Here is an 11,948-nt window from a genome sequence, read left to right as displayed (position 1 = left end):
TTTTGAACAGCTGACTTTGACAAGAAGCAAAAAACATACCGAAGATATTTATAGTGAAGGCAGGGCTACGCAAAGATTTAAAAAAAAAAACTGGAAAATTTATTTTTCAGGAATTTTGTATTAAAAATCCTCTAAATTAGCAACAATAAGTTAACAATAAATATGAAAAAAAATTAGGATGATTAACATAATTATGGCTTTTGCACAACATAAACATGCGAATCGGAAATGGCGGGAAAACAAACATCTCGCTTTTTATTTTTTTTTTCGTGCTAATTTGCTGTCACTGCTGTCAATTTTTTTTTATTAATTATCGATTAGGCCATTTTTTGTCTTTGATTTTGTCAAGGTGGCCAACATAACGCGTCTAATCCGTCTATCAGCCAGCTCAACAACTAGCAGACTGCTAGCAAGCGTTTATGAATCACTAGCTTTTACCCGCGCTTCGCACGCGTAAACTATTCGGTCTGGTAGTTGCAATTCAACTTTCGGGATTTTACAAAATTCCCCTGGAAATTTCCAAAATTTATATCGTGGTCTTCATTGAGGTTGTGTTGTGAATGACTGTACAAAAGACCCTAAACCCAGTGCTGAAATTCAATTTTTTTTCCCTATCCAAATTCAAAATTCAAATTCAAATTCAAATCATTTATTCAGTAAATAGGCCGCAATGGGCACTTTACTTTTACACGTCATTTTTAAACTACCAGCGCTTTCGGAAAGACCATCATTGCCAAGAAGAATGTGCCGCAAGAAACTTGGCAGAAAGTCATTTTTTCAAATAAAATAATTACAAATAAAATACTTAAAAAACTACAGTATGCAATTGAAGAAATAAATACAAAGTAATAATAATAATATTACAGGGATATATGGGTCCTTAGTTACAAAACTATCCATTAAAAAGTAGCGTATGTGTTATTCCAGACGTCGGCTACCTACATACCAAATTTCATGCTTCTAAGCCCAGCGGTTGTTATTTCGACATTTTATCCCTAGGTATCCCGTGGGAATATCGTGTCAAAAAATCGTCTATGTGTTTTTCTAGACATCCAGCTACCTATAACCAAATTTCATGACTCTAAACTCAGTGGTTATTATTTCAAGATTTTATCCCTATCCCGTGGGAATATCGGAATAAAAAATAGTCTATGTGTTATTCCAGAGGTCCAGCTACCTACTTGCCAAATTACATGGTTGTAAGCCCTGTGGTTGTTTATTCCGAGATTTTATCCCTAAGAATCCCGTGGGAATATCGGTCAAAAAGTCGCTTATGTGTTATTCTAGACGTTCAGCTACCTACATACCAAGTTTCATGACTCTAAGCCCAGCGGTTATTATTTCAAGATTTATCCCTATCCCGTGGAAATATCTGGATAAAAAGTAGCCTATGTGTTATTCTAGAGGTCCAGCTACCTAGATACTAAATTTCATGGCTCTAAGCCCAGTGGTTGTTATTTCAAGATTTTATCCTAGGTATCCCGTGGAATATCGGTTCAAAAAGACGTTTATGTGTTATTTTAGACGTCCAGCTACCTACATACCAATTACATAACTCTAAGCCCAGCGATTATTATTTCGAGATTTTATCCCTATCCCGTGGAATATCGGATAAAAGGTAGCCTATGTGTTATTCCAGAGGTCCAGCTACCTATATACTAAATTTCATGGCTCTAAGCCCAGTGGTTTTTATTTCGAGATTTTATCCCTAGGTATCCCGAGGAAATATCAGGTCAAAAAGTCGCTTATGTGTTATTCCAGACGTCCAACTACCTACATACCAAATTTTATGACTCTAAGCCTAGCGGTTATTATTTCGAGATTTTATCCCTATCCCGTGGGAATATCGGGATAAAAAGTATCCTATGTTTTAATCCTGGTTATAAACTAACTTTTCGCCAAATTTCATCCAAATCCGTCCCAGCCGTTTCAGCGTGAATAAGTAACAAACATACTCACTCACTCACAAACTTTCACATTTATAATATTAGTAGGATACTTCTTGACAACCGTCTATTAAGCTTAATCAGTCTGCTAAATAACAGATCGATCAAACCTCAATTAAGGTTTTTTTATGAATAAGGGTAGGGATTGCAGTACCGGTACTGAAACCGAATTTCTATTTCCCGGTACTGGATCTACTCCAGTACCGGGAAATACCGGGAAATTCGATACTTTCGGTACTAGAGGAAAAATGTGTTAAATGCTTGTTATGCGTTAAATAAAACGTAGGAAATAGTTTTATAGAAGTTTAATAAATAAAATATGAATCACTGAAATTACCCTCCCTCTGTAATTCAATTATTGAGCATCTTCAACCCTTGCTTGACTCAAAGCGCGACCTTACTTATGCATCCCAACCCAATCCCGATACCGGAATAGCGCTTCGCAATAGCAAAGCAGTCCTCCAGCGAAGTGTGCGGTACTTTGCCAATACCAGTACTGGTCTAATCTCGGTCGCACCATTCAATTTTGTGCAGATAAGGGAAATATTAGCGGTGTTTATGAAGGTATCAAGCGGGTTCTTGGCCCTTGGCTTTGGTCATTAAAACGACAGCCCCTCTTAAAGACGCGGATGGCTCTGTTATTACAGACAGTCAAAAACAACGGGACCGCTGGGTCGAGCATTATGTAGATCTCTTCTCTCAGCCTGTATTCCTGCATCAGGAAGCAGTGCAAAGCATGCTCAAACTGGACAAATGGACAGAGTTAGACGACCTGCCGTCTATAGAGCTACTGTCAATCAGCTCAAGTGCGGAAAGAGTCCTGGCGGTGACGGCACCCAAGCCGGAGTAATTAAACTCCAGTGCATCAGACCAATCATGCACAATCTTCTGTGTAAATGCTGGGAGGAAGGAAGTACCTCAGGACATATGCGACGCTAACTCCGTCACCTTATACAAAAGGAAAGGTGACCGCGGCGACTGCAACTGCTACCGCGGTATTGCCTTTTTAAGCATAGTTGGTAAACTTTTTGGTCGAGTAGTTTTGTGTAAAATCCAAAAGCTTGCAGAGCGCATCTATCCTGAGGCGCAGTGTGGTATTCGCTCCCAGCGATCCACAGTAGATATGATCTTTATACTTCTTCAGTTACAGGAGAAGTGTAGGGAGCAGAACACCCCTCTCTACGTCGCTTTCGTTGACCTCAACAAAGCGTTCGATACAGTAAGCAGGGAAGGTTTATTCTGCGCTCGAGAGCATTGGGTGTCCGCCAAAACTTCTAAGCCTGGTGGTAAAGTCATTTCACGAAGGCATAAAGGGCGTTGTAGATTACAACGGCAACACATCGGAGCCGTTTGATGTTCGCAGAGGTGTGCGTCAGGGCTGCGTTCTGGCTCCTACCCTGTTCGAAATATATTTCGCACTAATATTGGGTACAAACAGCTTTCGGTGACACCGAACGGAGTATTCATCTGCACACAAGGGGCGACGGAAAGATGTAAAATATCTCTCGCCTCAAATCCAAAAAAACATCGTGTGGATTTACAGCATTTGCAGCTTGATAAAGGTTAAAAATATTAAAATTATTATATATTTTTGTATTATACATTGGAAAGAAGGCATACTAATTAAGCTGTCCAAAAAAGGGGACTTGTCCCAGTGCTCAAATTGGAGAGGGATAAACCTACTGCCTATGGTCTCCAAGGTTCTCTGCAAGATACTGCTACACAGAATGACGAGTGCTGTCGATTGTACGCTGAGGGGCGAACAGGGTGGATTTAGAGCAGGGCGGTCTTGCATTGATCAAATCAACGTTTTACGCATGATTTTTGGAGCAGTGCAATGAAATGCGTAGTGAACTTTTCACTTTGTTCGTAGACTTCGAAAACGCGTTCGACAGGGTCAAGTGGACAAGTATTTGGCATGCGCTAAAAAGAAGGGGTATACCAGTTAAAATCATAAAAATTATCCAAAATCTTTATACGGGCTCCTCTTGCCGAGTCATGCATAAGGGACAATTGTCAGACCAGGTACCGGTCACGGCGGGTGTGAAGCAGGGTTGTTTGTTGTCGCCATTGCTTTTCCTCATTGTCTTGGATGACGTGATGCGCAAGGTAACAAGTTTAGAGAGGAGAGGATTGCCTTGGGTAGATGAGGGGGGCCTCGAAGACATAGACTTCGCAGATGATCTTTGTTTATTCGCAACATCACGAGAGCGTATGCAATCCAAGACCAACGACCTCTCCGAATACGCTGCAAGAGAGGGCTTGCGCATAAACTGTGAGAAGACGAAGGACATGCGGCTTAACACCTCGGATGCGGTGCCGATATACATTAACGGCGGGGCCGTTGAGCAAGTTGGCCAATTCGCATATCTAGGAAGTGTGGTCGACCCGACCGGGGGAACGGATAGCGATGTTGAGGCGCGCATCAACAAGGCGCGGGCGGCGTACGCGCAACTCAAACCTGTGTGGACATCCACCGTAATAACTCGACGCACTAAGATCAGAGTGTTTAACTCCAACGTCAAGTCAGTCCTATTGTACGGATGCGAGACATGGTTCGTAAGGAAGGATATCACCGATCGTTTGCAGGTGTTTGTTAACAAATGCCTGAGGCGTATCCTTGGATTTTTTTGGGCTCGAACTATCTCAAATGCAAGACTGTGGCAAATGACTGACCAGAAGCCAGTAAGCCGAGAAGTTATGACAAGGAAATGGCGATGGATTGGACACACGCTTCGAGGGTCGAATGATCACCTGCCCAAGCAGGGTCTCCGTTGGCAATCTACTGGCAGAAGACGGCCAGGACGTCCTCGGACCACGTGGAGGCGATCAGTTGAGAAGGAGGCTGGCTCAATTGGTCTCGGCTGGGAAGAGCTGGAAGAAGCCGCGCAAGATCGAGCCAAATGGAAAACTCTTCTACGAGCCCTATGTCCCTAGTGAGGGATAACAGGATCACATCATCATCATCATATATTTTTGTAGTACCGGAATTCCCGGGAAATGAGTTTCGTTTCCCGGTACTGAGGGCGATGAAATTTCCCGGGAATTTCAGTACCGGGAATTCCCGGGAGCAATCCCTAATAAGGGGGTTAAACTATATTTTTTTTTTTTTTTATTGGATTTATACTTATAAATGCAGGTGGTAGGACCTTGTGCAAGGTCCGCCCGGATTGCTACCACCATCTTGCTCGCTAATCCTGCCGTGAAGCAGCAGTGCTTGCACTGTTGTGTTTCGGCGTGGTGGTAACTAATTGGATTTTTTCCCCATCTCATACCCACTAAAAAAATTGATGGTAACTACTGGGAAAAAAAAACTTAGTTGTTACCACCAATTAGTTCAGTGGTAACAGATGGTCCCATTAGTTATCAGGGTTACCACTGATATCAAATTAGAGGTAACGTGGGAATAACCCAATTCAGGTTACAGTTAATTACAGATATAGTTTCACCAAACCCTACCTTTTCAGGTGTACACACATTAAAATCGATACAAATTGAAACTATTAAATTAAATTATTACATGCTTAATTTAATAGACTAATCTCGTAGGAGTGCGAGTATTCTACCTATGTGTTGTGCTAAGTGTATTTACTTTTATATAGACTCATCTCGAAGCAGTATGAGTATTCTATGTGTAACAAACACATTACAGTCTTGTCGCTTGTATCTAAAAGGGCGCCTAGATGGGTAAGGTCGGCCCTGTTCGAATCTGCCAAACTCACCTGTGGAACAGCGAGTGTCGCTTCTTCCAGTACTTCATCATTTTGGGCTCGCCCTGCAGCTCTATAGGCATGTCTGTGACGTCGTCTGCTTTCGCGTGCCTCTTCTGACGCCTCCTGCGTTTCGTTGATTCCGAATTTGCCACTGCAAAACAATAGTTTTTCTGATTTGTTCGGTAAACATTGGATTTGTAACGGATACTATCAATATTAATTGTAATAATAAACCTGCATAAAGTAGAATGGTTAGCATGGGTTGAACAATTGCACCTAAGTTGCGCTTAAGACCATATTCAAATGTAAAAGGCTGCAATTTGTGTATTGCAGGTAGTATGGACCTTGTGCAAGGTCCGCCCGGATTGCTACCACCAAATGTTCGCTAATCCTGCCGTGAAGCAGCAGTGCTTGCACTGTTGTGTTTTGGCGTGGAGAGTAAGACAGCCGGTGAAATTACTGGCACTTGAGGTATCCCATCTTAGGCCTCTAGGTTGGCAACGCATCTGCAATCCCCCTGGTGTTGCTCAAATCCAAGTCATACAGCAATTTAAACTCAATTTCAATAGAATTTCTCTGGTTATAAGTGTCTAAAAGATTGTCAGACTCCACTAATGTTGTCTTGTAACTATTCAATAGCTTACTTATACAACCTTCTTAACCTTACCTGAAGTATCTACCACAGCATCTTGCGTATTCTTTATTTGCTCGTCCTCTTGGTCGTCCGGGTCTGGTGGTAAGGCCACGGACGCCGCTATTGCGGCCACATCTGCCTCTTGTTCTAATACTCCGTTCGGTACATCAAAATCTTTTGGTTCATTCTCGTTATCCGACTTTACAGCAGGACAGTCATCGTCTGTCTGCATTTCACGCTCATCGTGAGATTCTTGAGCCTGAAATTTTGTAAATTATAAGTTTTAGACTCATTTTTCAGGGGGATCGTAGCAGCTTTATTAATTAATGTTGGTACGCTAAGCTGGCTACCTGGCTAGGTGAGTATATGGACTTGGTTTAGAAGTCTTGAGACATTCATAAATATTTAATCGTTCATATACTATGCTCTTACCTGATCAATCTCATGAGGATTGCCATCATCATCGAAATATGTTTTTCGGGGTATTCCAAACCTCTTGTTCCGCGGCGGACGAAGTCGTGCAACGCGCTTCTTATACACGAGTTGTCCTTTCGGCATTCGGCTAGAATTTACGCAGAAACCCATCGTTTCAAATGTGTCCTTAATTATTTCTGACGAATCCTCTTCCTCGTCATCAATTTCATGGCTGGAAACAAAGAGAAACAATATTAAAACATCATGTAGAAAAAATCATTGTGCACGCCAAATTGCTTACCTTCTTTTTAAAGAAACTGCCTTTTCTTCAGGTGGATCGTTCCCGTCATCGTTGGAATTGTAGGCATTGAAACTACTATTTTGCTGTGCATTGGGAAGTTCTAATGGACCATCAACTATGTCAGATTCTAAGTTGACAGGCTCACTTTGGCTTTTGTTATTTCCTTCTGCTGTATCAACAACTTCATTTTTATTTGATTCACTTTTCTTTTGCTCTTCTTTAAGTAAACTCTGCAGTAACACACCAACAGAGCCAATATACCTGGAATTAGCATTCTTGTTCTTTTTCCTAGTCTTGTTAACCTTATTATCATCAAGGTTTATTTTGTCGACTTGAGCTTGCACTTCTATAACAGATGGCATCTCTTGAGAATTGCCTTCACTGTTCTCACATTCTACATCAAGTAGTTTTTCCTCTATTTTCTTTTCTGGAATCATTTCTACAATTTCTGGCACATCCTGATCTTGCATATTCTGAGATTCAATGTAATTTGCATAATGAAATGCATATTGCTCCCCAAAGTGTTTCTTCCACAGAAACTGCCAGTATTGTTCAGTGTCTAATTCTTCTGACAGTGGTTGATCCTGATTGTCATCAATGTTTGCGATTCTTGTCTGATCATTAGATTGATCCTCTGAGGTAGATGAAGATACACTGTAGTCATCTGTTGGGCTTGATTCTGACGTAACATGGCTGGACGTGACGTCGTAACTAGATAGTGTAATTTTGGTTACATTAGTCATAGAATCTGTACCAGCTATAGTTCTCGGACTGAGCATTCTATCATGCTCTGAGCATGATCTCATTCTACGTATTGGCAGCCAAGCTTCATCTTTATTCCCATCATTATTTTTATCATTCTTTTCCATCACTTGCTGATTTGATTTCTTCTTTTTATACGGATTGACTTTAGAATCATACGAAAACTTGCGATCTCTCATACTTTCTTCTTCATTAACGTTTTTCTTGAACCTATCATTTTCTTTTTCAAATATAGCGTCAGCGGAATGTTGTTTGGGTATATTGCGTTCATCTATTGACAGTTCATTATTCTCATCCAAATAATTGGGGTTAATATAGTCACTGTATTTTTTAATCCAAGATGCCCAAATGAGGCGTTCACCATTCACTGCCCAAAATTTGTCCCAACTGGTTTCAGATTGATAGTTTTCATCTATCTCCGTCTGAGGGAAATCTTGATCCATTTTTTCTAACTTATAGTGGTTGGTGAAATCAGAATGGCAGTCAGGGTAGGTGAGATCTGCCCCGCTGTCGCTAGGCTGCAGTGCGTGGGACAGGTTTCCATGGATTTGTGCTGGATCATGCTCGTCAGTCGAGCAATAGTTGTCTGTGTGAGATGCACTGCAATAACAGCTGGCTCCTTCATCTTTCTGCAATTATATGCAAATGCAAAATGAATTATTTAAGTATTACAAGTATTTACCACCAAAAAATAAATTTACCTCCACACACTAAAGGCAGAGTTCTTAGGGTCACTTTTGTTTACTGATGTTTTGCATCTTATTACTTATTGATGGGCTAAGTTGTTTCTTACCTCACATTTCACTTTATAAGAGGTGTCCAATGAGAAATGAACATGAGACTCATCTTCCCACTCTTGAGATTGCGAGTCTTGAAGCACCTCTACATCACTTTCGCTGCCTTCTTCTTTCTCAATATTTCTTCTGACACCATCTCTGTTAAATAATAATAAAAAATGGGATTGTGGGCAATTGTTTTTAATTAATAATAGTCATAAGCACAATACCTAAATAATTTCAATTTGACTAAACTATACTTCGTTTTTTTTAGCATTATAAAAAGGGTAAACAATGTTGAGGAGTCTTATTATTGAAAAACGTTTTAAAAAAAAACAGCAACTATACCAAAGATACCAAAAGCATGTAAATGATCATAATGTCCTTGCTAATTATTATTATTATTATTATTATATAAATTATCAGGCAGGCAGTTGCAAGCAACTGATAGGTGCCTGTATCTAGCTGTTCCTTGGTAAGTATTCTTTGTATTGTTAATATGTTGGTCGAGCCGGTTCTTAAATTGGTTCACATTCAGTGCTGAGACTACATGTTCTGGTAGTTTGTTCCATGTCTTGACCACTCTGTTACACAAGAAATGTTTACGAGGATTGTTGTGCGATCGTTCAGTAGATAGCTTAAATTGGTGGCCGCGCAGACGTGTGTTGTTGCTAAGATTAAACAAGTCATGGAACTCCTGCAGGTCGTAATACCCGGTAAGGATTTTGTAGGTCTCTATTAAATCGCCACGCTGTCTGCGTTCCTTTAAAGTTGTAAGCTTTAGCATCTGCAGTCTTTCCTCATATGACTTGTTCCTTAATTGTCTCGGTATTTTGGTAAAACTGCGTTGAACATTCTCGAGCAGTTCAATGTCTTTGATAAATTGTTACATATTTACTGTGATTTATTTTACAAAAGTGTTTTTCAATAAAAAGACACGTCAAGATCGCTTACATTCTTTCTAATGCTAAAAAAATAACCTAACCAACAAAAAGTTGGAAATCCCCGATTTTGTCACTTCAAAGTTCAATATCTCAAAAACGGCTGAACCGATTTTGATAAAACGTCTAAGAACCATCGCTAGAAAACCTGCTTTCAAATAAAAAAGCCACATTCAAATGGGTCCACCGTTTAAGAGCTAAGGTGCCACAGACAGACACACATAGCGGTCAAACTTATAACACCCCTCTTTTTGCGTCGGAGGTTAAAAACGAAGATAAAAAGTGGAAAACATTTAGGAATCCATAGCTTACATAAACTATTGTCAAAACTTTTAAAATCAAGAAAGAGCAATCATGCAGTGCTTTTTATTGTAATTCTTTAATATACCAATGCAACGCTAAACGCCAGAAAAATACCATCTGTTCATTATTATTACAAAAAGATTGAGGTGTTTTTTTTTTTTTCAAAAAATAAAGGTAAATAAAGCTAAAAAAAAAGCTCAGTAGTCTGTCTGAGAGTATAATTTATTAACTGGTGATTTGTTTACTAATTTAATCATCAAATTAAATGAGAGGGTACCTGGGGTAATATCCTACTAATATTATAAATGTGAAAGTCTCCTCATGTGTGTAATGTCTCTACATCGACATTGGCAAAATACATCTTGCTAAAAAAGCAAGGGTGAAAGCCATTAAAAAAAAAAAAAAAAAAATGAAAGTTTGTGAAGATGTTTGGATGTTTGTTCCTGAATCATGCAATAACGGCTGAATGGATTTACATGAAACTTGGAGTACAGATAAACAAAGATCTGAATTGAGACATGGGATACTTGATATCCCGGCAATGCGTTCCCGTGGGATAATATTTTAAGTTTAAACAAGAATTGAGGGCGCTGTCCAATAACGGTGACATACCGCAAGATGATGTGTTAACTTTGTTTGCAATCAATAGATGGCGTTGTGTAAGCGAACATTGTCCTTTCAAATTGTTATTGTAACCTTTTTAGGCTGTTATATTAAGTTAGATAGTAGGCCTGTCTAGAGTTCTAGACAGACATGTATACCTAGTTTGTAGTTTTCCATCCTAACGCCTAATGTGACATGCAATAAACAATTTTGAATTCGAATTTGAATTTAGACATTTATTTATTGCATTGCCATGGTAACAATTGTGTAAGTAAACTGTTGTCATTTTATATTTTAAATTTGCATAGGCATAAGTAATACATAGGTATGGTATGCAACAGTTTAGTTAAGACGCATTAAGCTAATTCTCATGCGGGTGAAGCCGCGGTTTAAGGCTAGTAGAGCATAATAATAACATTGTAAGGGAGTTATAGCAAAGTTTTTGATATGACAATATTTTTTATAACCCTTGCTAATATTTCAAACAATTGGATCTGTTCAAATAACATAGAACTTTATGATACTTAGTCACTAATGTGTATACATATTATCTCTAGATCATTATTTCTTATTTGATACTAGTTACGCTTGTTACAAAAAAAACATTTGTAGATTCACAATTCCATGGGAACTATGCAATTTTCCTGGATAAAAACTACTCTGTCCTTCTCAGTCTCAAGCAATTTTCATACCAAATTTCATTGGCACAGAGAGTAGCAGGCAAACAGTTACTTTCATATTTACAATATTGGTACAATAAAGATTTGCATTTACGAGAATAAGTCAGAAGCATGGTAATTTATAGCAAAGTTATCTTAGCCAAACAAAGTCCCCATCTTTTCTTCGAACCAACTGAACAGTGACCCACTGTGGAAACTTTCACACAATTTACATGGTCATTACTGTGAATGTATTGCACTTTAAGATGAAACATGAAACATACTGTGAGAATGCTCTATGGTGGGTCATCAGCCGAATGTTAAAACAATGCAAACTTCTCCACAAACGCACAGGTAAAGGTCAAGAGATGATGAGAGCTGTACTGTAAGCCAACACTGCCAGCAGTAAAATTCAGAGAGAATGTATCCTGTCACAACATTGTTTTGTTATCTTTCAGGGATGCAGATTGTAATGAACAGTTGTTTTATTTGAGTGATAAGTGTTGAAGTGAAGAACAGGGGAAAATTACAAAGCAAGCGACATACCTGATACAAACTCTGCTGCACAAGCAGTAGATGTAGTTATCCTCGTTGAAAAGCTCGTCGTCATCGCTGTCGAAGTTGAAATGAAATTCAGCAAGAGGCTCCCACCGATGGTGCTGATCATAATACCCGGACATCATTACTGAAACTGACCAATATACAACAATTCAGCGAATTAAAACACTTTAAATTGAATGGATAATTAAATGCGGAATTTCAGATTCAAATTTTACCTGGACGACAAACGACAACACGAATAAAATCACGAAAAAATTTAATCGAAATCAAAGATTCTGTCTGCCTATCCTGTCTCTATCTATCAAATGCTGAATTAAACGTTCCGTTTTTGTTAA

General features: G+C 39.2%; 1 protein-coding gene across 1 annotated transcript; it reads right to left on the bottom strand.

Moving 5' to 3' along the window:
* Positions 1-5,664: 5,664 nt before the first annotated feature.
* Positions 5,665-11,935, bottom strand: LOC141430551 (uncharacterized). The gene is made up of 7 exons (XM_074091301.1): positions 11,829-11,935; positions 11,599-11,743; positions 8,564-8,705; positions 7,009-8,399; positions 6,726-6,939; positions 6,327-6,552; positions 5,665-5,810 (listed from the first exon to the last, which is right to left on the bottom strand). The coding sequence occupies exons 2-7, from the start codon at positions 11,733-11,735 to the stop codon at positions 5,665-5,667; spliced, it is 2,256 nt and encodes a 751-aa protein (XP_073947402.1). The 5' UTR covers positions 11,736-11,743; positions 11,829-11,935.
* Positions 11,936-11,948: the final 13 nt, after the last annotated feature.

The sequence above is a fragment of the Choristoneura fumiferana genome, chromosome 8, assembly GCF_025370935.1.
Source record: "Choristoneura fumiferana chromosome 8, NRCan_CFum_1, whole genome shotgun sequence".
Lineage (NCBI taxonomy): Eukaryota > Metazoa > Arthropoda > Insecta > Lepidoptera > Tortricidae > Choristoneura > Choristoneura fumiferana.
Note: the sequence above shows the minus strand (reverse complement) of the source record. Positions and strands in the feature narration are given on the sequence as shown.

Coding starts and splice junctions, on each gene's coding strand:
- LOC141430551 (XM_074091301.1), bottom strand. CDS start 11,735: ATGATGTCCGGGTATTATGATCAGCACCATCGGTGGGAGCCTCTTGCT. Junction 8,400..8,563: donor CTTATAAAGTGAAATGTGAG/GTAAGAAACAAC, acceptor ATATAATTGCAG/AAAGATGAAGGAGCCAGCTG. Junction 5,811..6,326: donor TGCTGTGGTAGATACTTCAG/GTAAGGTTAAGA, acceptor ATTGTTTTGCAG/TGGCAAATTCGGAATCAACG.